Raw genomic sequence first — 26,560 nt, forward strand, 5'->3', positions numbered from 1 at the left:
CAAAAAACAATACGATTGGTGGAATAAAATCTGATAAAACCAACTGTTTGGTTAATAATGACAAATTAAACAGGTCATGTTCTATCAGGGGATCGCTTTGGATTGGTCAGAACGGCTCTCGTTTTATAAACTCAACAGTGTGGTCAGAGGAGAAGAAACTCACTTCAATCAGTCGCTCACTCTTAATCCCTCTTAATCATTCAGGTGGTAATCAGACTGTATTTGTATTCTAATTAGAACACAGTTATACAGTTAAATACAGTTAATATACAGTTGTGGGCAGAACATTACATACACCTATTATAGACATGAATGTACTGGCAATATTGACTGTTCTTGTTCTAAGGTAGAATAAGAGTCCATTAGTAAGTTGCCACCTGAAACCCATGTTTTTAATAGCCATCAGTGCGATTTTGGCAGAATTTTGGTTGGATATTTGACCAATAGAGTTCAGTTCAGAGTTCAACTTATATGTTACCTAGTCTGACTTTTAAGCACAGTCCAAATATATTTCCAAAGCTTAGTGTTAGCCTGCCTAATTATTTTTAACTGATATAATGGCATACATATAATTCAATTACACTCTTTAAAAGAGCAATGTACTTTTAATTGTTAAGAATATTCAGTTATTGGAATTCATAATGTTAAACATAAACATTATGAACATAAAGTTAACATGCTGGCACCTTTGCATTAATTGGCTCTCCTTGCTCATTCGGCTTAAAGCACATTGCAGCTGTGGAATGTGGCTTTGAAACCCCATTTGGACTTACTCTTCTTCCTGGATGAAATTATGCAGTCAGATCAGCAAAAAAAACTGAGTGATGTCTCTTCAAATGTTGACGATGCTGGATGTATTACCAATCACCTTTTGTAATGCAAGTGGCCATGTTCTGATACTCACTATACTGGACTGAGTGATGGACTCTCACTATGTAGCCATTAGCAGTGTTAGAGGTCTTAACTCTGCTTCTCCCATGTGGCTCCTTAGTATCACACTTACTACAGTAACTTTGGAATGAACAGTGGACTCCAACACAGCGTTTCTGTGGCTGTGTGCAAGGTCCGCTACACCACTACCTGCCACTGTCCACTTTGTGCTTATAAAGGCCCCATTTTGATTATCTGCTAAAATACACAAATACGGACAGTAGGCTATATCGAGGTCCTGTCCATATATAGTACAATCAGTATAAGCTGATGACGTAAATACTGTGACAGGCCTAATGCTGAAGAATACTGACGTAGTCCTATTTCTTCATTATTCCATCCACTTTGTTCACAGCACCAGTTCCAAAACAGCCCCCAAAAAATGATGCAACCACCACCATACTTCAGAATTGGTGCAGTAATCTTCGGATTGAATGCCGCACTGTTACTCCTCCAAACATCTCTGTCTCATCTGACCGTACAACTGTCGTCCAAAAGGCTTTTTCTTTGTCCATGTGGTTCAGCTGCAAGCTTTAGTTGAGCTTCCTTGGATGGCAGCCTCTCAGTAGTCCATGTAAAATTTGCTTGACTGTAGACAGTGCCAATGGTGTTACAGCAGCTTACAGTTCAGTGCAGGCTTGTGCCATGGTAGTTGTTGAGTTGTTCCTGACCATTAGAAGCAATTTCCTCTCAGCTAAGGGTGACAGTTTTGGCCTTAACATTCAGGTTCATGATTATTATATGTATCCTCACACACTCATCTTCCAACTGCAAGTAAGAGTGAGACTAAGGAAGTCTATATTAGCAACGCTGGCCATGTAGCATAAACTTCAGCCAACAAACATGCCTTAGAGGGACATTTTTGGCCATTGAAAATACACAAGCTTCCTCACAATAAAATACATTCAGTCCAGTAAAAGCAGCACAGAAGAATCAGTACAATCTGGCACATTATGGGTCAATTATGCAACTTTAGCTAACAGAGCCATCGACAAACAGAGCAAAACAATAAACACAAGCAACATGACTACACAGAGCCTTAAAAAAGACCACACGCAACCAAAGCATGCTTCATTTTCAAGGCTTTAGTGGAAGGATTACCAGCATCAAAGTTACGTGAGTCAGACGACTACTTGCCTGCCAGCTTCTTTTTTTTAAATTCGTAAACAGCAGTTGTCTATTATATTGTGTGAACATTTAATGACGAATCAACCAACACATATTCTCTTTATATTCATGTAATCAATAATCAAGCAATATTCATGTTGTTAAAATACACTTTACCCAGCCAACATGCTCATGTGAGGCTCATCTGGGTTAAACATGGACTAGGTGGGTTTCAGGTGGGCACTGGCTTTTAGTGGGTTTGTACCTGTGTTGTTAGTGGTTAGTGGTCAGTTAGGCTTCCCAAATGGGCCCTATCTTTACAACCTCCCCTCATTCTCACATCGGTTCCATCTAGGCCCCATGTACAGTGTATAACTGAGAGGGGTCCCATGTTCAACCCCTCCTGGTCCCAACACCGACCCTGTTGGGGTCCTGGTGGGCATTTATATGTGGGGCCAACATGGAACCCATCGACAAAGCTTTGTTGTTCCTAGTTGAGCCAATGTCAAATGTCAGCTAGAGGGGTATAAAGCCCCCCAACTGTGGGAGGTGGGGCTGTGGAGCAGTGGAACTGAGTTCTCTGTCAAGGAGTCAAGGATATCCAACTAATCATCCAACATCAGTTCCTGACCTCATTAATGCTCTTGTGGCTGAATTCAATCTAATCCTGACAGCCATGTTCCAACAACTAGTAGAAAGATTAGAAGCTGCTCCTGCTGCAAAGGGTAGACAAACTCCATTAATTTTAATACTAAGGGTTCATATTTTGAGTGTTATGTAAATATGAATGATCATTTCAATATACTAATGACATATATAGCACTATAATAACGTATAGCACAGTCCTTCAGAGCAGACTTTTAAGGTGAATTGCCTTCACATCACCCTAAAGTCTAAGTAGAAGGTGCAGATGTGTGTGCACACTGTACATCAAATGGTTCTTGTGCCCATCTTGGCCTCATCCAGAGACGATCTAGCCCTAGATCCAGCTCTGTCCTCTACCTCTGCCTTACTTCACACACTTACGCTCTATATAGGTCAGGGAGAGAGAGAGTGTGTGTGTGTGTGTGTGTGGAATCAGTGTACCGGAGCCCTGGTCTCCTGAGAGTAGCCGCCTGCCAGCAGTCCACTGATGAAGGACTCTCATCCCCCCACCCACTTCAAACATGCACACATGTTGTGTACACAAACACACATACACACACATTCTTATCCCTCTCCAACCACTAAACGCCCTTCGCCCTGTCTGGCACAGAACAATGCACCTGCAATGATTCCACAGTGTTGTAGTTATGTTGGAAAAGGGTCAGCAAAAGAGGGCCTGCTGTTGCTATTCCCAATTGATTTAAGAGGACAGGCCACTCTTAATAGCATCACATAAGTAATGATGAAACAATATTTTGACTATGTGTTCTTATGACACATGATAAGTTTTACGATATTTGCTCTGTCTCATTCAATTCATAATTGCTAATCCCAAATAATTGAGCTGATTACAATTACTTTTTACCAAAGAGGGGTCAATGCACATGAAAGCGGTCACCTATCAGAGAGATAACGGAAAAGTTAGTATTGGCCAAATCAACAATCCAGTACATTCATAAAAAAGAAGGAATGCACTGGTGAGCTCAGCAACACCAAAACACCTGGACAGACCATGGAAGACAGCTAACGTAGATGACTACAGAATTGTTTTCTTGGTGAAAAAAATCCTTTACAACATTCAGTCAAGTCAAGAACACTCCTGAGTCTTCATACATTCCTAAGTCTTCATACATTTGTAAACAGAGGGTTTACTTCAATATGCAAACCACAGGTAACACTCAAGCACAGAAAGGCCAGATCAGACTGATAGAAAACATCTAAAAAGTCTTCCCCAGTCATGAACAAGATTCTTTTGAGAGCTGAAACCAAGATCAACCTGAGTATGGAGAAGGAAAGGAAGAGTTTATGACCCAAAGCAATACCGCATAATCTGTCAAACAAGGTGTAGACACAGTTATGACATGAGCATGTATGGCTACCAATGGAACTGGGTCACTTGTGTTTACTGATGATATGACTGCTAATACTATGTAGCAGGAGGAGCTCAAAATGCTGCAAAACTAACAGGATGGAGTTTCATTTTAGAGATGGATCATGACCTAAAAGGTACTGTCAAAGCAACCCAAGAGCTTCTTAAGACAAAGAAGGATAGTAAGGATAGTAAGTGACTGACTTCAACCTAAGGGAGAATGTTTCTCATTTACAAAACTGAAGGCAGAAAGACCCCCAAATTAGAAGCATCTGAAGGGAACTACAGTAAAGGCCCGGCAAAGAATCTCAACAGAGGAAACTCCCCCCCCATTTGGTTTTGATGTTTCAGGCAGTCAGTGACGGCATCTGCATCTAAAGAAATATTGAGAATTCTAAAGGCTTCACATACTTTTAGGCACCACTGTATAAATAGATGTAAATCCTAAAAAAAGGTTATTACAATATTTCTGTCAAACTGCTTGAATTAAAGCTGACAGTCTTCACTTTAATCATATCTTGATTGATTCATTTCAAATCCACTGAGATTGAGACAAAATGACAAAAAAAAAATCATGTGACTTGTGTGTCCAAATACTTATGGGCCTGACTGTACTTTGACAATTCAACAAAAAATGTAAATTAAATTATTCATCTCAATTATTTATAATAAACCATTTATTTTATATTTATAAAGGTTCATGTTTGAGAACAAGCTGATTCGGACAAAATGCACCAGCTAAACAGCCGGGACACATTTAAGAAAGAAAAAATGTGTTTTGATCTTGAAAAAAAATTCTTGCATTAAAGAAGAACAGAAGGAAACATCTAGTAAAAATAAATGAAATAAATATTGACATAATGGAGTGACATCCAATTAGCTGCTTTTTACCATGCAGTTTATGTAACTACTACTGGGGTGCGCTTCCCGAAAGCATCATAACACTAAGATGGTTCCTAAAGGATTATGCGACCATCACACTGAATGTTCTCTCTACCAGTTAAGATGATCTAAACACTAAGATGCTTTTGGGAAACTGGGCCCTCGTTGTTGTTGTTTCCAGGCTCTCTCTAATTGGTCTCAGTCTTTTGCATGGCATGCAGTTGTTTGGAGGACTTAAAGTACTGACAAACATGATTTACTCAGAAAAGCAAAGTCTTACATAATGTCTCATAACACAGATCATCATACTGTCAGCAGCTAGTCCCACATATCCACTTTTTCACCATAGAAGTGGGCAACGTAGTATCACCATCATGACCAACAGTGGTTTGGAATGAACTTGGCCCATTATATCAGCTCCAGTTCCCATACAGGAGCACAGTGAAGTTCTATAATTACAGACTGTAGTTCATCTGTTTCTCTGCACACTTTGTTAGCCTCCTTTCACCCTGTTCTATAATGATCTGGAGCCCACAGGACAAAACTTCAGTAGCACTGCTGTGTCTGATTCACTCGTACCCGAATAACACACACTAACACATACCACCATCACGTCAGTGTCATGACAGTGCTCAGAATGACCCACCACCCAAATAATGCCTTCTCTGTGGTGGTCCTGTGGGGTCCTGATCATTGAAGAACAAGGTGAAAGGAGGCTAACACAGTATGCAGATAAACAGATGGACTACAGTCTGTAATTAAAGAACTACACAGTGCTCCTATAGGGTAAGTAGAGCTGATATAATAATGCAGAGTTCATTCCAAATCATGGGCGGTCATTCCGATATGAGGGTCCAGATTATACTTGCAACACACAGCGTTGGCTGTGTGGGGTCCCTGGGGACTGGTGTGAGAACCACGGTTTTAAACGATACACCCCAATGTTCATATTCACACACACACACACACACACACACACACACACACAGCTAAAAAAGTGTTGCTAATAGAACAGGATGCTCTAAATAACCTCACCTAAAGCCAAATACCACCTGGCTCTATGCCAAGGGTCAGCTAGGGGGCACCTCTGAGCCAGAACTAATCATTCAACACCATCACATCACTACTTAACCTCACCAACACTCTCATGACAGAATGCAATCAAATCCTTACAGCAATGTTCCATTATCTAGTGTAAATCATACAGTTGGGCACTGTTGTTTGTTAAGTACTGCCAATAGATATGGCATAGCCAGAAAAGCTAATTGTGACCATGACACACTATATGTCCAAATGTTTGTGGACACCCATTCTTATAAATATTCAGTACTTTAAGTTGCATCAATTGCTGCCAATAGAATAGGACTCTGGAGCAGATGAACAGGTCCACACATGTCCGCTAGAGGTCCCCAAGCATTGAGCTCACCCTTAGCATTATCCCACAGATAAAGATTGAGGAGCGCAGAGATGCCGCGACACTAACACCTGCTTAATATGCAGCATTCATTTGCAGTAATGGGGTATTGACCATGCACTGTCAACAGATGTCCCGAACATGATGTATGTCCCGGTGCAGTGGCTGCAGATCCAATATATTACAAAGATCTGATTTGAATATCAGGATCTTACTGGGTAGCCTCTGCAAGCTTCGATGTGATCAGAGTGTGCTGCCATCAGCTGTTGTGAAAATTATACCCACGCTATGTAAATGATCAGCCGCAGTGTTAATACTGTCTCCAATGTACAGTAAACTGTACATGTTAATTTAACTATTTCATTACATTTAACATGGAATTTTGTCATCAAGAATAACTAGAGACAGCTGTCGTTCCGACAGCTACTGCGTGCAATTAGGAAAACCAGTTTTGCTTCAACAGGGCGCAGGCATCCGGGTCTATGTCCATAAATCATCAGAATGGATATTCATGGCAAAATTTTGCAGCAGAAACCGGCAGCCAAGAATAACTACTAGCTCTGTGCGCACTGATCCATAAAATGCAAAGTAAGCCTCTTAGGACTGGTTTAGATCCCTGATACACTGCCCAAAAATCACATACACAACACACACACACCAGAGCTCAGGGAGCACTGTTCCGAGTGCCACACTGATTATGAGACTAACATGAGAAAGTACAGATGGACATGGGCATGTTCGAGAAGTTTAATGGAGGCTGGTTTAAATAAAACAGAGCCTCGCATCTATGCCTAAAAGTCGACTCTGTAAATCATCATAAATTTACAAACAGTGTAAAAATCCGTCCTGTACAAAACAGTGAGAGTTACCTAAGGCTGCTTTCATACTTTTGTAGTTTGCTTGCTAAAGTCTGAACCAGAGTTTGAGTGGATGTTTTCCCATTTGGTGTTTTTTGATGGTCATAAGCTTGGTGGGTATGCAAGCACTCAATTACTTTCACGTAGGGGTGGGTGACTTGGTTAAAATTTTATATCTCTATAATAAAACAACACTTTCACAATACATGCAGACAAAATGCATCAGCCACGATAATTTTGTTTTAAAATGCTGTTCGGATTCGCTCCTATACTGAGGACAGTGCTTTATATACAAAATGTGCAGTTGGTCAGTGTTCTTTTAGCACTGACGGTATCTATGATACGCTTGCTTGTATCACACTAACAAAATTCATCACAATTTCAATACATTACGCCATATAACCCACCCCTACTTAATCGTATTGCGTAACCATGATACACATTATACTTTCCTGGGAATACTGTGAAAATCGTCAGTGCTTAAAGGACACTCACTACTGCATGTTTCATTGCAAAGAGTGTAACTGGCCCTGCTTATAAAACTCACTGTACTAAGTAAGGGATAGTATTTAGATAGCAGTTTTTAAGAAAATACTTGAAAACAGAGGCACCAGCTCTCCGAGTCTAGATGCTATCAGTGGGAAATCGCAGATGTGATCCACAATGATTTCATAGTCATCCGTGGCTGGGAGTACTAAGCTGGACACGGCATGTCCGGAGAACCAAGTCAGAGAAATTTGTCAGAGACACATTATCAATTCAGGAAATGTTCTGCATGGTTTAGACCAGGGGTGGCACTCGTGTAGTGCGTGCATGAGGTACGGCAAGACCCACTGTGAATTCTCCGGAGAATTACCAGCTCTATTCACACATGGGCTCACTCGGATATTACCCAGACTCTGTACTAGGGAGCTGGCAGGATAAAGTCTGGGAAATATCCAGCACAAATGATGCAGACATTTGCGTTCACACATACGACTCCTCCTGGTATAAAAGTTCTGGGTTCTATGCATGTCTGAAAGAGGCTCTAGACAGCACAATTAGCTTCACTCAATCTGGGTGGGTAGGATGTCACTCAGCGCACTGCTAGCCAGTTTGAGCGTCTGTTGACGCTGATGTAACTGAACTGGCGGTTAGTGTTCTCCTCCAAGCGTGTTGGGCTGTCTAGTGATGCAATGTTAGCTACAGTGAAAAGATTCACTTAGAGTCATTGGGAAGTCCTAACTAGTAGGTGGGAATTAGAAAAGATTACAATTAGGGGAAACTGTGAAAATCCCTCCCAAAAAAGTGAAAAACTGGCACATGCCAGTTTTAGCAGCACTTCATGCTGCAGGAACCACATGAGAGTTTTTGATTTTAATGTAATAAACCAGGGCGAAATCATCCAGACAGTACAACGCTGCTGTGCTCGGAGACAAGCATGATCGGACTTTGAATTGCCTTGTTTGATGCAGACCATTGCAAAACCGTTGCCACCTGCAGTGAACAAAATTTCGCTTGGAGGCTGAGCGACAGCCGTGATTTTTAGTGGGCCGCGGTTGTTCAGTTCTTTGGTGTGCACCAGAGAACGAGTGGCGTGCCAAACTGGACCGAACTGAAGAAAAGGTCTGATTGGTCTGCACTAAACAATTTAGTTGAGAAAGCCTCTGGAATCTCTGAATGTGAATCACTGAAATATTGACGTTTTGTGTGAGAACGTCTAAAGCAACCCGAAATCCCTGCCTTCTCTCAGCATGCTGGAGCCATCCAACCCTCATGGAAGTACGCTTCATAGAGCAGGCAGCAGAGAGTGACTCAGATGGGGGAGCAAGAGCAAATGGATCCAAAGGGAACAAGTTAGTTCTTGTCTTCTAAGCTAACTTTTAACTAGCAGCTAATCGCAGGCGTTTTACTGTAATAAAGCTTAAGAACAATTATGGAAATACAATGCGAGTTACTATATATGCGAGAGATTATTAGAGCCTATCCATTGACTTCTATAATAAGTGTGAGGTTTTCCCACAGACTCGGGACCAGAAGGTCGCCAGTAGGAATGTCCTGGACCAGCAGAAAGTGGAGGTTGGGAGGAGAGAAGGAACAGCTCTTTCTCCTGTCTAAACATTTAGGGTTAAGGTGTCCTTGAGTAAGGCCTTCATCTAACCTCCAATTGCTCCCTGACTGCTGAGGTGGCGGCCCTCCACTCATACTGCCCCTAGTCAGTAAATTCTGTTGTACTGCTGTGCATAAAGGATGGATAAAGGATAAAGGATCTTAATCTATGTTCTGAGCCACGTCTACAGACTGTTAAGGATTTGCCGAGAATCAAACCTGCAATCTAACAATCGATAGGGCCAGCTCTATGAGTGCATTTTGAGTCAACAGGTTTGCTATTCAGGGAAACGTGTCTTAATTATGGGCCAGATTTAACAGATAATGCAGACAGAACCCTGAAAAAAGGAAAGGACTCATTCATTTGAAAGGAATCCTTTCCATCACTGCTCGAGTCAGGGTCTGAGGCTGTGTGATGCAACAGGTATACCGCTCAGTCCATGTATGAACATGTGTGTGCATCTGATGTCTTTCCTCCATCTTTGTGGGGCTTGGGTGGGCCTTTATGTGTTTGAATCGCTTATGTGTGTGTGTGTGTGTGTGTGTGTGTGTGTGGGCGGAGGGGTTTTACCTGGTTTCTTTCCTCCATGGCTGTGTGTGATGAGGTGGGGATGGCGTCTCCCAGTAGGAAGCCCAGCCGTGTCATCAGTTCCTGAGCAGCAGGGGAGGAGCCAGACTTTGCTGGCGAGAGAGGATCTGTCTCACACACACACACACACACACACACACACACACACACAGATAGAGATATAAAAACACACTTGTAACACATCAACCTGCCTTATATACTATCAGTAGACAGAAGCACTCTCTTGCCTTAACCTATACACAAATGTCACCAGTCACCATATGAAACTGCATTGGCTATGCTTTACAACATGTTATCATCATGTGATATTAAACATATAATGTCATCACCATGTAACATTCTTTCTATAATTTCTATACAGCAGTCATTCAGTCACCAATACAACACTATCACAACATGTTACCATCATATAGCCCCTTCCATACAGCTCCCAGTGATCAATACAGTGCTGTCATTCCACATAACACTATATATAATGTGTCATTCCTATACAACATTAGTTTTCATTCAGCAGTCATTCAGTCACCAATTCACTGTTTATAACGTTACATATAACATGTTATCACCATAACCATTATCAAACAGCACCCATTGATTAATCCAGTGCAGTCATTCCACACAATATTACATATAACATGTCATTCCCATATGAAATGACTTCTCATTTAGTCACCAATACAACAATCCCTTGTATATTAGATATAACATGTCATCACCATATAGCCGCTAACATACAGCAACCAAAGACCAAGACAATGCTGTCATTCAGCATCACATTATATATAACATGTCATTCCCATCTAACAGCACTTATTCAGTCAGCGATAAAACACTGCCACTGTGTAGAACATATAACATGTCATCACTATGTGACAGTTTTCATACAGCACCCAATGACTAATACAATGCTGTCATTCATAGCTAACATATAACATGTCATTACATATAACACTAGTTTCCATGTAGCATTTCTACACTGTGTATACCACAACATATAACATGTCATCACTACATAACAGTTTCCATACAGAACCCAAAGATCAATAGTGCTGCCATTCCACAAGACATCACATATAACATGTCTTGAACACTAGTTTCCATACAGCAGTTACTTAGTCACCAACCATCACTGTGTATAACGTTATATATAACATGTCATCACTATGTAACAGTTTCTATACAGCTCCCAATGACCAATACAATGCTGTCACTCTACATAACAACATTACATATAACATATCATTACCGTTATATATCACTAGTATGAATATAACAGTAGTTTCCCTATAGCACCCATTTGATGGCCACAAACACAATGCTGGCATTCTACCAGTGAGAAACATCCCAGTCCTGAAAAAAGCTGAAATATCCCAACTCACCGAGATCCCAGCAGCTACAGTAGCTCGCGCCTCTCTTCCCTCAGTTTCCCTCTCAATTGCTCGCTCTCTCTGCTCTCTCAATCGCAGTCCCTCCCTCCCTTACTCGCCCGCTCCCTCTGCCTCTCTCGCGATCGCTCTGCGTTCTCCCTTTCAGCTATCCTTACACCTCTCACGCCCTCCCTTTCCTTCTCCCTCTCACTCCCCTTCTCTTTCTAGCCCTCTCTCTGCCTCCCTTATTTAGGCTCCATGCAGCTTAAGTCCAGTTGGATTAGAGATGCAGCAGCTACGATAACGCCGGCTCCAACTATGCACCTAGACCAGCCTTTAGTGAGTCTGTGTGTGCGCGCGCGAGTGTGTGGTGTGTGTGTGTGTGTGCGTGTGTGTGTCTTTTCCTCTCACGACCAGAGGACTGGCTCTGAATCTGAATGAGCAGTAATCTGGATCACTGCAGTCACACTCACACACACACATGCACACACACGTACACACGCACACACTGCCCCCTATAACCTCACACTGGTTGCTTATCTGCTGAGCAACAGCTCCATGTACAGAGCTGCACCAACTATACTGCTACACATTTATAGAGATAGATAGACAGATAGATAGATAGACATACACACACACACAGGCACAACGCAGTGTGGTAAATGTGTAATGTAAATGTGAGGTGGGGGAGTGTGAAAAATGGTCTGTCCCTATGGAGAATAGTAGGGCATTGGGCCACAATACATTATCATACTGTGGTCTATCAGCAATCTCTCTCTCTCTCTGGTGCTCTCTCTCTTTCTCTCGCTCTTGCTCTCACAAACACATACTCTCCATCTCTCGCCTGTTAACATCCCATCCATCAATCCGGCTTTACACACCACCTCAGATCATCATTTATTGATGCTGCTGGCCAGCTTCGCCCAGGCTTAAACAGACAGCACACCGATACCTGCCTTAAGGCCGACCCAGGCCGAAGTAGCATTTACTCATGTTTATTAAATGGTCTGCTATATGTGTAATATTAATAACCTTTATATGTAAGCAGCTTATGGGCAAGAAGTGCTGACAGGCTTACAAGGGCCGGCAAATTTGTCATGTCTATACTAGGCGAAGGGTGGAATCCATCACAAAAGGACTTTGCTAATTTACTACTCTGCATGAATCTCCAAAGAAGCTTAAGACATTTTTCACAACTTACAATATTTTGTTCCTCTGAGGTTTGATAAGAACAGACACAATTAAAAAAGAACAAACTCACACAACTGAACTGTTATTTCAGTCAGAGACGGAAAGCCCTGAGAAGAGCTTTAATGTCTGCAATAACAAGAACGAGATGCTGAATGACTGCACAGCTAAAGAGGTTCCCACTTCCAGGCAGTTGCGTAGCTACGTGGTTGCTATAATATTCCAGGTGGTTTTTATGGTGCTATTTCAGGTGTTGCTATGTTTTTTTCCCAGATTTAGTGGTGTGTTTTTTTTCAGGTAGTTGCTATAATGCTGATTAGTTAGGCTGCTAGGCTACTAGGCTGTTGTTAGGTAACTGTTAAGCAGTGGCTATGGTGTCTCAGGTGGTTGTTATGGTGTCTCAGTTGGTTGCTAGGGTGTCACCAAGTGGTTGCTGTGGAACCCCAGGTAGTTGGTTGCATGTCACTACTGTATTTGTATTATAACTAGGTGAGTAGGATGGCCTTCCTTCTTCCCCTCATTTAGCATGATGTTAAGCAGTGTGTTCAGCTGTCCAGTGACTTTGGCAGGTCGAAAAGATACAGGTCTCACTCATGTGAGAGTAAAATGGTTTCATGTGTGAACTCCGATGCCGATGTGCCAGTTTGCCAGTAGTCAAAATGCATCAGACAGAGAGTGCCGCAGCTTTACATGGTAGAAATGTACCGTTCATTCTGTTTCTCTTGAAACTGATCAGTGAAATCAACAATAGGCTAGTTACAATAATTACATTATTAATGTATCGTATAATGTATGAACATGACCTCAATTATTTTTGTTGACCTCTATTATTGCCTATTGTGTTTACCAAGCAGTGGAAATGCGAGTTCAGGCGCAGCACTCATGGTGGCGCAGAACCTTTCTGCGACACTTAGGAAGCAACTGGATTACAAGCTACAAATGTCAGAGAATTGTTTGAATTGTAAGACTACGGCAGCAGAAAAAACTGTATTCCACAATATTATGGTTAAACTTTGGCAGTTAATCATGTGGATCACATGTGTGCCGATTCGTACCTGTCACAGTCCGCTCTGTGTGTAAGGAGGCGCCATTATGGATGCACTGGTCACTGGGTGCACTGCATGCTACATGAAAGATGTCGCTTTCTGCCACAGACTCGTCCTCACCTCCGACAGAATCAACGTCTGCTAAAAAAATCTGTATCTCTGCTAAAATAAGGTAATATCGAGAGCATGTCCACATATTGTATGATAAGCTGATAACAGGCCTGGCAGAGCCCTTTTCTTTTTTTAAGGAGCCCACTATTAAAGAGGATAAGGCAACATAACAGGTTTGTAAAAATCATGTAATACTGCATCTAAGCATTTTTCACACCAACCAGAAGTCGAACACTTACTATTAATACAGCAAAAAAAAAATTTAAAACACTCAATAAGACATTCTAGCAACAGTTTCTGAATGCCCGGAGATATTGAATGCTACGGCTTCCATACTAAAAATTGATCAGTTAATTATCATAGCCGATTATCAATTAATCATAGTCAATTATCAAGTAAACATCCACAAAAATGGGCGCTACAGGTATTCTGTTCAGTAACATCATCCATGTTGAATGAACACAAATAGACTTGGTCAGCTTTGCAACAGTCACTGATTTTACTATGTGTACAGAGGCGGGAATCAGTGGGAATCCTTACTGAAGGTATTCGGATGGCGAGTGCAGTGATTCTCATGCCAGCTTTCTTTTACCGTTTGGCTGGGCGAGCCAAAAGAAATGAGTGTCTGCATTTCCTTCCTTCTGTTAGGGCCGTGTGTACACCGAGCCATATCCTATACATCCACATGCGGCGCTTGATGTTTTGGCAGGGCAGCTCAGACAGGCTGGCACGTTACACCTGGACTAGCAAAGTACGCATGTGCAACAAAACCTCACATAACACTACAGAAAGACAGACTGGCAGTATTTGCGAAAGGATGGTCAAAAGACATGTACTCAGTCTGTGCGGTATATATATATATATTATATATTATATTATATATATATAATAAACTCTTTGCTCTCTGCAATAACACTCATTATTTAGACCATTCATCCATCCATCCTTCCCATGCTGTTCTTCTTTCCTTTCTCTCCATCCTTCCATCATCTCTCCTGGCTTGTTTTTTTGTCTCCGATCTTGCTTTGCTAGCATGGTGCCTATCATCCCTCCCCCCCCTTCCCCTCCAAATGCTGCAATCTATTAGCATGCTAAAAAGCACATGGACACCCTCTACTCATCCCCTTTCCACACCACCTTTCTCCGTCCCTCACTACCACTCAGATACTTCAGATACAAAAGGTTGACAACCCAAGAGAATATTGTAAAAACTGAAATGAAATGTAGATGTGAATTCAAACTAAATCTACATAGGAATAGTGGTAAGAAAAAGAGAGACAGAAGGAAGGAGAAGGAAAGTAATAACGCAACAGAATAAAGCCAAGAGATTGAGAGAGAGAGAGAGAGAGAGAGAGAGAGAGCGTGAGCGAGAAAGAGAGAGAGGCAGTCTGGAGGCATGCAGGGACATCTGTTATCACAGGATCTGTGTCCAGGAGAAAAGAGCTAATGCTATCTGCCTGATAACAGGAGTGCCATTCTACTGCCCTGTCTTCATAGCAATAAACAGCAAAGACTCCGACATCACTGTCTAAGACATACAGTTGTGGTCAGATGTTTACATACACTCATCATGGACATGGTCAGTAATTTCCTTAAACTGTTCTTTTTCCAAGGCAGAATAAATACATACACCCACACAAATTATTACGTCAGTGCTGTAAGTTCTAAAACGTCTTGTTAACCTCACAAGGTCATGGCCTCTGAACTTCCGGTTAGTGATCATGATTGACTACAGCTGGAATAGACTTCTCTGTTCCCAAATGTGGGGGCGTTAAGAGCTCTGGGCTACTGATGACAGGCTTGTGATTTCGATACCCGGGCTCGGCAAGCTGCCACTGTTGGGCCCTTCACCGTCTCTGCTCCACGGGTGCCGCAGCAATGGCTGCCCACCGCTCCGGGCACGTGTGCTCACTGTTCACTGTGTGTGTTTCGCTGGTGTGTATGTGCGTATTCACTGCACTGATGGAATAAATGCAGAAGCCAAATTCCATCTGTGTCTGTCACAAATGGTAAATATGATAAATATGGTCTTGTAAAAAGGTTTGTTTGACAGCACTCATTGGACTGACCAACACACAGTACCATGGGAAAGTTCCAGGAGTTTACTGCAGACCTGAGGATGATCGTAGATTTACCCAAGTCAGGAATGTCTGTGTGAGCCAACTGTCTCCCTCAGCTTTGAGGAAACTGGTTCAGATGGTCAGGAATAACCACCAAGCCTCACACCTGCCATGGAAGCTGCTGGAAGGCCAAGAAGTTTTACATCGCCAAGGACTACGAAGAGGCTGCCATCCAGGAAAGAAGCTTCTGCTTCTTCAATACTGTCAATCTTGATGAAAGTTTGCAGCTTAACCACATGGACAAACAAAAGCCTTCTTTAGGAAAGCTGTATGGTCAGATGAGACAAACATTGAGCTAGAATGACCAGAGGTATGTTTGTAGGAGTGAAGGTGAATCATTCGCACCAAGAACAATAGGTCTCATTCACCAACCGTTCTTAAGAAACAATTTCTTCTTCTTTCACATTTGGGATTTGTTTAATTTATGAGGACAATGGGATGAATCATCATAACAGCATAGTTGTGAACACTTTAAAAACACGTCCAGAATCTGACTTAGACTTTTTGTTAGAACTTTTCTGTTTTCAACAACAAATTTAATAAACCTCTTTGTTAAACATGGCGATGGAAGCATCATGCTCTGGGTTTTTTTTTTTGCTGCCAGTGGAACTGGTACATGTGGATGGCAAGTGGATGGAAAGAGCTCAGACCATCAGCTACATGGTTCAAATTTGGACACAACTGGGTGTTTCAACAAGTCAGTGACCCCAACCATGCATCAAAAGTGGTTCCTGAATGGAAATGCAGGCTAACATAAAGCTTTTGAATGGCCTTCCCAAAGTCCTGACCTCAACACTATCAAAATATGCAGACTGTGCTTAAAAGTTGGATCCATGCCAAAAAAAACCAACACGTTTAACTGAACTTTACCAATTCTCTGCCAAGATGAGTGCTCTAATATCCAACCAGAATTCTTCCAGAAGCTTGATGATGGCTACCGAAAGAATCTGGTCCAGGTGCAAATTGCTATGGGACACTATATTATAGGACCATATATTAGAAGTGCTGTATGTAGATGTTTTAACTTGTATGTATGATGATTATGTTAATTCCAGAAAACCTCTTAAAATGAAAACTCCACCAAAACCCTTTCCTATGAAATATGTATGTCGTACACTCAGAACTCAGTAGAAGCCCAATATTGTCATGACATCCGTGTCCAAGATGAGTGTATATAAATGTGTAAACTGTAAATGTGCTCTGCTTAAAAAAAACACAAGCCTTTAATGGTTCTAGGAGAGAACCTGCTGAATAGGGTCATCATTAAGCTCAATTACATGTGGCCTCTTCAAGCCTTATCTCTAATGCAGAGCCAAAAGAAAGAATACAGGCCCAAGAAGCTTCTTACTGATCAAGACTACAGTATTAGGAATACTACCCTGTGTTTGCTCTGCGTATTCTTTTATCAGCATGAATCTTAGTCATTTGTCCTCTAGGAGGTTGTTTCCAAGGCCAAGCTTCACCGGGTCATGATCATCAACACACTATGCTAATGGACAAAGTGAGGCACTTAGAATCAGGCTCTGTACAAAGGCAGGATAACTAGAGTATGCTAAAAGCCTCCGCTCCAAAAGTACTTGGGTTCTAAGTGTACAGCAGACGTTCTCTCTTGGGTTGCAGACTTTGAAGATATTAAAACCTTTCACTGTGGGGCTCCTGAGTGGCACACTGCCTCAAGAAGCTGAGGCCTCAGAGCATGCGCACTCTCTGTTCTTCCAGATGGGAGGTAAGTCAGTGGGATATGCGGAGAGACTTACCAAGGACTGGCAAATTTGACACGTTTAAATTAGGCGAAGGATGAAATCTGTCTAAAAGACGGAGAAAGTTGTTGGTTAAAGTAGGTGATGAAATTACAATGGTGATATCTGAACAATATTTCATTTTTTTAACTTTTAACTAAAATAACAGCCACCGGTAACGCCACATTCCAACCAGAACACAAAGGTTTTGTTTCATCAGGTAGCTCAAATCAAATCTTTTTTTTTGTTATATCTGATATGAGCATGACAGATCTTCAGTAGTTCTTCATCCCACCTCATTGCTGAATATTAAAACCCAGTGGTGGGCGGGGGGTGCCCAGCACAGCTTGATCCAATGTAAAATTCTTCACTGTATTCATCTGACAGGATAAGTAGAATTTATGATGATGTCAAGCCTACTTGTGACAGATGTCCTCAAGTCCCCCCACAAAAAGGTTTTGGTCTTATCTGTTGGATTTAGAGAATATCAGAATGTCCCTCAAACCAAATGCATTCACAGTTTTTTTGGGAATCCTTCCTCAAAATATGTCATTATTTAAGAGGAAAGCAAGACTTGTAGCATTTACTACTTTACATAACAGAAAACTGGGAGCACAATGAGGGGTTTATCAACTTAATATAAAAAATAGGGGTGTGTTTATACTTGTCAGCCTTAATTCGATTAAAACCAACCCTGGTATGATTGCCCTGTTAGTGTGGTTTGTTACAGTAAATGTGAATGCTGCCTTTAAACCAAACAAGCGCAGCTCCTTGGTTCAGATGCCAGAGTTTGTTTAGTAACGTGTCTTATCTAAAAATTAACCATTACTGGGGCTGGACAGCCAGAAGAAAGCAAGTTCTGGTTTTGCACAGCCATTTCAGCAACAGGCAGAAGGCTCTGAAAAGTGTGTTAATGACTGCAGAGAAGTGTCCCTGCCCCCTGTCCTGTTACAAAAGTTAAAAACAGACACAATGAAAGAACTATAGACTTAGTCAACTGTGAGTCATACTCGCCATGTGAACATGTGTGGTCTCCAAATCAGCAGACTCGCACATTTGGATAAGATAATTTAAGAAAACTCTAATATTATATCTAACTATTTCTGCAAGAAATTAACTGCAACTGCAAGTTTACTGCCTACCTTTAATTGCCTACTTAGCAATTAATCAAACACACTGTAATGGAACAACAGAAATAGAAACATCCCCCATCATTGTTCTCTAATTTGACAAGGCCTTTCAGATCTCTTTAATTAAGAAGAATAGAGCTGGCTGTTATCTGTAGTGACAGTGCATAATAATAAAACTGCCACCCAACCTGATGATGGTTATTGCACATCCCTCAAAGTACCAGCTAAAAGGAGTAATAACAGGCCATGTAAATGGTGTGTTATCAACGAGTGGCACTGGCAAAAGGTTCATGCAAAGGCTTGGCAGCGTTAAGTGGCTTTGCTTCTTCGGCACTTGGAGAAATGTAGAAAACATGATGCACATGACGGTCATCGTGAAGCATCAGCAGCCCATCACTGTTCCTAACAAGGGATCTTGAATAACAGCGACCTGGTCCTGCTGCCTGTATGTTGCTGTAGAAGATAACACCCTAAGTAACTACTGGTCCAGTTGATAATCTGTCATGAATACCAACCCAGGCTAAACCCATTAAGCTGGTTTCCATTTTCTTTGGCCACTATACCAAAACCCAGAGGCCGTGGGCTAGTGCCCGCTGGACCAGCGCTGCCGTCTTACAGTAACAAGTCAAACTTTTCCGCTGCAAAATGACAAGTAAATTACAGCCTTGTCGATCCAGGGTTTATTTTTGCATCTAATGGTAGAAACACACGCGGAGAGGCAGAAGGAGTGGTCGGCGAGGCTGGGAGAAAAGATTCAGCATTAATGAGGAATCTGCAGTGGGAAATTTAGCGGGCTCGTGATGAGGTAACAGCGCTGTGTAAATCATTAGTACTCATTAGAACTGAATCATCGAGATTGCGCTCGCAGAAGAGTAGCGGAAAATACCGGTCACTGCTCAGAGAGAAATGACACTGAATGTTGCCATAGCGATATGTCTGCTTCTCCAGAGCAGAATCGGGGGGTGGAGCAGACTCGTATGCATTATTGCTGTAAATATTAAGACAGAAATTGCCCACGTTTGAAGACACATTTGTCACCTCTGGTCCAGAACCGTCCTGAAACTTCACCTCCCTCCCGTAGCAGCCATGTTGACACTCTGCTGGAAAGAGAAAGTTTACCAAAGAACCGGAATCATCCCAGCTATGTAGCTGCCATTCATAACTGAACAAATCAGCTGCTATTTATAGGAAGAGAACATGAGCACGCAACAAAAAGGCCTCGCATTTGTGAGAAATGTTCCTGTGATTCAAACATAATTACGCTGCATAACAAACTGAATTGAAACTGGGCTGAAGTCTCAGCTCTCTTGTTCTCTTCTCTGACTAGCAGAAGTAAAAAAGCTCATGCTGTTTCTGGGAAAGTGGCTGTAATTCTCCTGGCCGTGCTCCGCCCACAAATGCCTACCTTACCTAGCAACTGTTGCCAGGTTGGACAAGTTTTACAAAATGGCTAAAATTTCACTGTGGTGTCAAAAGTAGTCACACACGCTAAAGACCTGCCAGACTAGTGTTTTGGCTGCACACCCAGGTATAAATGCTTACAACGGTGTAGACCACCCGCGCAGGCTACACCATAGACTCAACGCAGAAGCATAAATCGGCCTTGAGGCAATGCCACTATGACCCCAGGATGGCTGGTTCGAGTCCCTGGTCATGCCGTTGTGTCATCAGTAGCTGGAGCCTGAGAGAGCACAATTACCCAGGTGGGTGGATGACTCTCTCTCCCTACATCACTTCAGTGTGATGCTGGCTGGCACAGGCGTCTGCTAGCCAAGGCATCAGATCTGGGTACAAGGTGATTTCCTCCGGGTGTGTGGGTTGCCTAGTGACGCTGAAATAGGCGGTAGCTGGTTGTGCATGTGTTGGAGGAGGCATGTGTCCGTCCTTACCCTCACAATGTCAGGAGTATTACATGTGATAGGGGTAGAGTACTAATAAGTGGGTTGGGTAATTAGCTAATCTAAAGCTGGGGAGAAAAAATGGTTTAAAAATTCATTTTGGAAATCAGGTCATTTTTTTCAGAGTAATAGACTGTATTTATTTCATATGTATCAGAAAGGTCTCACTATTAGACTGGAAGCACTTCTGTGTTAAATAATTACATTAGTGGGATTAATATTAGCATAGTGGCTTGCTTTGATTAGCTGGCAGCAGTTTCTCTCGAGGTGAAACTGGACTTTTGCCACTTTCCCGTAAGGCCTGTTCTATCTTGTAACAGCTGATACAAAAAAGCATGTTAGAACGGACTGGTCAATTTTCTGCCTTTCAAAACAAGATAAATCATTTCAATGCAGGACACTGGAATCCCATAATTACTGCCCTTCGACCCGTGTAGGACATTAAGGTGATTGAGAGGTCGTTTTGAGGCAGGTTGGGGTTCCACACACATGCGAAGGATAATGGGAGGAAGAGCCAAAATAGAAAGTGATAGAAGGGGTTTCAGCAGCTGTGCTAGCAGCTGTCAGCGTGATGAATCTGCATCTGGAAATCACCAACAGTGGGCTTACCTCTCCCCTGGTGGCAGACTAATTAGTCAAATTAAAGATGACGCTAGAGAGAGAGAAGGAGAGAGGTACAGAGGTAGAGAGGGAGGTCCATTCTCCTCCACCAGTAGCAGGGACCTACCTCAGAGGACTGGCCATTGCTCATTGCTAACCACACACACTGGGAAATGACAGAAGCATGATTGCTTTATAATACTAATTCGCTGTGCCTGCAAGCCTAAAAGATGGTATATAATTTCATAAAATAACAGCGCAGGCCTAAAGACTGCCCAAAATAGAACTGGACACTCTGAAGTACGGGTCCAAGAGCAACATAACGGCCGCCGAATGCTGTTCACATGGGGATGCATACATACATATAGATGCATATTCTTATATGTATGTGCATGCATGGGTGCATCAGTGAGAGTGTGTGTGTGTGTGTGTGTGTGTGTGTGTGTGTATCCACCTGTAGCTCCTGACCTGAACACATTCCAGACATTGTTATTATAGTAAATCTTGTCTTGTAGCATAGCAAAACAGGCTGGACTGTGTGCAGCTCTAATACGCAATTTTACCCTTCATCACACAGACACACACACACACACATTGCTTTCACACACAGTAATACTGGAATGTAAGAGACAAAAATGACATAGAAAGAGAAAGACAGGGCAAAGAGATAGAGTGTGTGTCTGTATGTGTGTGGGAGTGAGAGAGAGTGAGAAAGACCTTGAGAGAGAGAGTGTGAGAGAGAGTGAGTGAGAAAGACTTTGAGAGAGGGTGAGAAGGACTTGACAGCGAGAGAGAGAGAGAGAGAGAGAGAGAGAAGACCTTGTGTGAGAGAGTAAGTAAAAAAAGACCTTGAGAGAGAGAAAGAGAGAGAGAGAGAGAGAGAGAGAGAGAGAAAGAAATATTGAGAAAGACTTGAGAAAGAGAGCATGAGAGTGAGAAAGACTAACGACCATGAGAGTGTGAATAAGTGAGAAAGACCTTGTGAGAGAGAGTGAAAAAGTGAAACAGTGTAAGAAATTGAGAGAGAGAGAGTGGGAGAGAAAGACCCTGAGAAAGAAATAGTGAGAAAGACCTTGAGAAGAGAGGGACACTGAGTGAGAATGGCAATGAAAGAGTAAAGGAGGGAAACAGAGAGAGGGAGAAGTGTCTGTGTATGTATGTGTGAAAGAGAGGGAAAGGAGGTAGAGAGAGAGAGAAAACCAAGAGATTGGGAGAGATAGAGCAACAAACAGAGACAGAGAGAGAGAGACAGAGAGATAGGGGAAAGAGAGAGATATATTAAACAGACACAGAAAAGGGGATGGAGAGAGAGAGACATGGATATATAGACATGGATATATATACATAGAGGAAGGGGGGTGGGAGATATTAAACAGAGAGAGAAAAATGGAAGGAGAGACATGAAGAGAGACACAGAGTGAGTGAGTGAATGAGAGAGAGAGAGGCAGCTGACTACATAAACTGTATGAAGTGTCAATCTCTGTGTGTAAGTCTCTGTGCTCTGTCTGTCAGAGCCACGCCTCCTTCAGACTCCATCAGCATCCCTGAGTGCAGAACAAAGACTGTCTCTGCAGGCAACAACTCGAGAAGCATCACACTTACCAAACACACACAAAAGTGCCTACACACACACACATACACACAAGGAAACACACTCGCCTATCCAAAAATCAAATCATGCTAGAGTCGGAAAAGGCAGACTGTGAAGCTTTAGCTCTGAAGAAGTGGACCACATTTCAGTGCAACTGTTTCAGTGCAGTACACACGATACAACAAGCGGGGGGCACATATACCATGCTGTCAGAACCTTCTATGTCCTTCTAGAAATATCTTCTCCCTTTCAGCAGAAGGTACTGCTTCCACTGGTGCGTTTCTGTGGAGGCTGTGGAGTTACAGGTCTCTTAACAGGTAACTAGTGACAGGTAACTAAAAGACGAAGACTCACCGGAGTGTTCCTCGCTCCGCAGCGTCCAGCTGATTGCACCCCCAGGAACATGAGGACTCTCTACATACTTAGGCTTCCTTACTGAACCTGCACAACACACACAGAAGGAGAAGGAGGAGAAATGGAAGGAGGAGTTAAAGAGAGAGCATGAGAGAGAGAGAGAGCTCTTACCGAGTTAAGTCTTTCCAGATGAGTTTTTAAGGTGATCTAAATCTCTCTCTATGAGTGCATGTGTGTGTGTGTGTGTGTGTGTGTGTGTGTGTGTGTGAGACGGTCGTACTATCCTGTGCTAGTAAACAGCAAACAGATTCCAGTGTGTTTCAGCAGGCGGAGGGTGATCATGTGCCTGTAATTGATTTAAGCACTTTAAACAGTTCCTCATGCTGACACTGTCCTCCCTCATGCCCCCACACACACACACTCACGCGCGCACACACACACCTGATCCAGTCCATTCATGGGTATAAGTGTGTGTGTGCGTGTGTATGCCATTTACTTTTGTTACTGGTCCCATCACAAAGCTTCAAAGCCAAAAAGTCTTTGAAGTGTGTGTCTACACACACACACACACACACACACACACACACACACACACACCTGTAAGAACATGCCAAAACACAATGAATCAAGAGGAAGGAATGTCTCAACATCAGAACATCAACTCCAGTTTAGACCAAACAGGGGAAAGAGAAGTCGCTGGACACGACGAGGTGCGTCAGCTGACCCCCCGTGTCCAGCAAGTGCTCCTTCCCATCTGTATGTTCTGGACGTGGGCGATTCTGACTCGATTCACAAATGTCAAAAATCCATTTTCTAAAAGTTCACTGACAACGCAATGTTGACGGAACGCAACAGGCGGAGCTCGGAACTGCGGAAGTCCAGCGCCGAATGTGTGGTGTGCACTCTACAGAGATAAAAGATGGATGGGGGAGAAATTGAATGGACACCCTCTCTATTATTAGCTAGTGTATGGGCATCAGAGGTCCAATGTGCTACCACTATGGCCCGGGGGTTGTGAGTTCCAATCCCGAGCCATGCCACCTTGCTATCAGTGGCCGGCTCGGAGGGTAGATGGCACTCTGTCCCCTCATAACTCTTAAATAATGTTGGCTGGCACAGGCATCTGTTAGCATCTGTTAGTTTCTCTGAGTGGGTCGGCTGCCCAGCGATGCCGCATTGGCAGAAGTTTGATGAAAAGAGACTGGCTGGCTCTGCATGTATCAGAGGACACATGTTAATTCCTGACCTCCCTAGTGTCGGGAGCATTGCTAGTGCTAGGGGAAGCTATGAACAGGTGGGTTAAGGATTTGCGTCTATTCAGCCGTTGAGCTACTTTGGAGCCGAGATACAGCAGCACCCCTTCTCAAAGATAATTTCCGGACACAGTGATCCCCACAAAAACCGAAGTTGTGGAATCACTAAAGAAAACACATAGAAAAGCTGTAACGTGGGAGTTTCACGTCACCGCTACTGTGCATTTTATCACAGATGAGTGGCAGCTAGCGTCTTGTGATCCAAACAAAAGCAGTGAATGAGAGCCACACGGGTGCAGATATGGCTGAGCTGTTTAAGACTGTAGCAGAGGAACAGCAGATTACTAAGAAAGATGTACTTTTAGTTACTGAAAAATGCTGAACAGGCTAAATTCCTACATGTGAAATGCTATGCCCATGCACTAACCCAGGGCTCAGGTTGCCCACTGTGTCAAGGCTACTAGGAAGGGTAAGCTCCCTGCAAAACCTTTCAGTTGATTTGCCACATCGCTTTCATTTGTTTTATTAATAAAAGGTACTGGGGAAAAAACCCATAATGATGTCCCAGATTAGGTATCAGATACTTTGTTTTTACCACTAAGTTCTAGCAGAACACCCTCTGGGGTCCTCTGGAATTGACTTTATTCACAGGAGAAATTTGAGGTGGAAAATGGGCAGTTCTGTTATTAAAACATATTTGAATGGGCGGCAGCCAGCAGAGGCGCTAGACCTGGGGTTGTTTCATTTTTGAGAAACATTGGGCTGTCCATGTTTTCTACAGTCACTGCTCCAGACGTTTGTCTGTTGTCTGCAGTTTTCTCCCATGCTGGACTTACATTCCCATGTCTTTACTTTTCAAATTCTGCATGGTTAAATTCACAAAAATGTGACAAGTATACTAAATAAAGGAAATTGGCAAGGGGGAAATACTCTTTTACAGCACTGTATCTGAGTAAGAGCCTTTCTACACATGGATTATGAAGGACTGGTCTGCACTGCCACCTGTGGAGACAGAACTGTAAGCACAACGCTAACATTACTGGACTCTGCCGGGCTAGAGAGCCAGAGTGAGACCATCATCTCACATTACGAAATGATCAATAAGCAAATAAGAAAAATGTCTTTTTACTCATCAGCTTTATCCAATGTTGGGAATTGAAGAGAATTCTAACCTTTCAGAGAGCCATAAATGGAGTACCTCCTATGCATATTTATACTTAGAAGGCCAAACATGGTTATCTACCTGACCTCAGCCACAACATTATATAGTAGCTTATTTTTAGGTGATTTGTGGAACCAACCCAGGGTGCTTTTCGTATCACCAGTACACATATACACATACCACAGTTTGAGAAGAACTGCTCTAAAAAGTCTGTAGAGGATTTAGTATGGAGGAATAGTCTCATAACTACAGGCTACATCTTCTCCTAGTTCACTCAGCATAAGACTCCCATACAAGCATGTCAATAATATTGATGTCTTTCTGAGCTTTTTTACCCCCAAAAATCTTTACATTGGTTTTAGGTTTTATTTTATGTTTTACAGACATAAGGAAACAAAGTGCCTCGATTTTAAAAAGGGAACATAACACCTATAACTATCGTGAACAGATTTTGTTATGACTTGTGATTCATTTTCCTTAATTTATAAAATCCTAGATCTGCCATGCAAGGCGTCCCCTAGGGATCAGTCCTTTGCCAGATCGATCGCTGCTGATGATATTCTTATTTGTTGTAGGACCACAACTACCCCTATTTAATCCAGAATAAACACTCTCAGATTCCACGCTAAATAAGTTGATCAATTTGGAAAGAAACTTTTATCCTTTGCTTTCTTTCAAAGTGCTTTTGAAGTGTTTTTTTTTTCTTTTGCATAACATTGCATGCCTTTTCCACAATGCCTTATATCACAACGGCTCCCTCTCCTGGCCGTGTCCGATTTTTAATGGGTAATTTTTTAAAAGGCTTAGGGATCAGTCCTTGGTCCTCTTCTTTTCATTATCTACATTTCACCCCTTAGTAAGATCAATCACTGCCATGGTCTTCATTTTTATTGTTACACTGATGATATTCAGACTTAGCACCAAAACTACCACTACTCTATGATGTATTCATGATATCAAACACTGGATGCATTCTGACTCTTAATATTGTCAATTATTATATCTATTATATATTATATTATATATTTATTTATTATATATATAATTAAATGTTAACCTTAAGTTAAATCAAGTTAATCTCCACACAAGGCTTCTGCATATAAATAATTTTTATTCCTTA

At 42.3% G+C, this 26,560-nt stretch overlaps 1 protein-coding gene across 4 annotated transcripts in view; it reads right to left on the reverse strand.

Annotated features, from left to right (window-relative positions):
* tanc1a (tetratricopeptide repeat, ankyrin repeat and coiled-coil containing 1a) overlaps nucleotides 1-26,560 on the reverse strand; it is a 93,855-nt gene that overhangs the window by 37,820 nt on the left and 29,475 nt on the right. For 3 of the 4 annotated variants that reach the window (XM_072683673.1, XM_072683672.1, XM_072683671.1), the window contains exons 4-5: nucleotides 23,026-23,112; nucleotides 9,864-9,988 (exon numbers count right to left, since the gene is read on the reverse strand). In XM_072683673.1, coding sequence (XP_072539774.1) covers nucleotides 9,864-9,988; nucleotides 23,026-23,112 — 212 coding nt within the window. Of the gene's footprint in view, nucleotides 1-9,863; nucleotides 9,989-11,260; nucleotides 11,380-23,025; nucleotides 23,113-26,560 lie in introns of those variants that run through there. The other variant, XM_072683674.1, reaches the window with a different exon arrangement.

The sequence above is a fragment of the Salminus brasiliensis genome, chromosome 7, assembly GCF_030463535.1.
Source record: "Salminus brasiliensis chromosome 7, fSalBra1.hap2, whole genome shotgun sequence".
In the NCBI taxonomy this organism is placed as follows: Eukaryota; Metazoa; Chordata; class Actinopteri; order Characiformes; family Bryconidae; genus Salminus; species Salminus brasiliensis.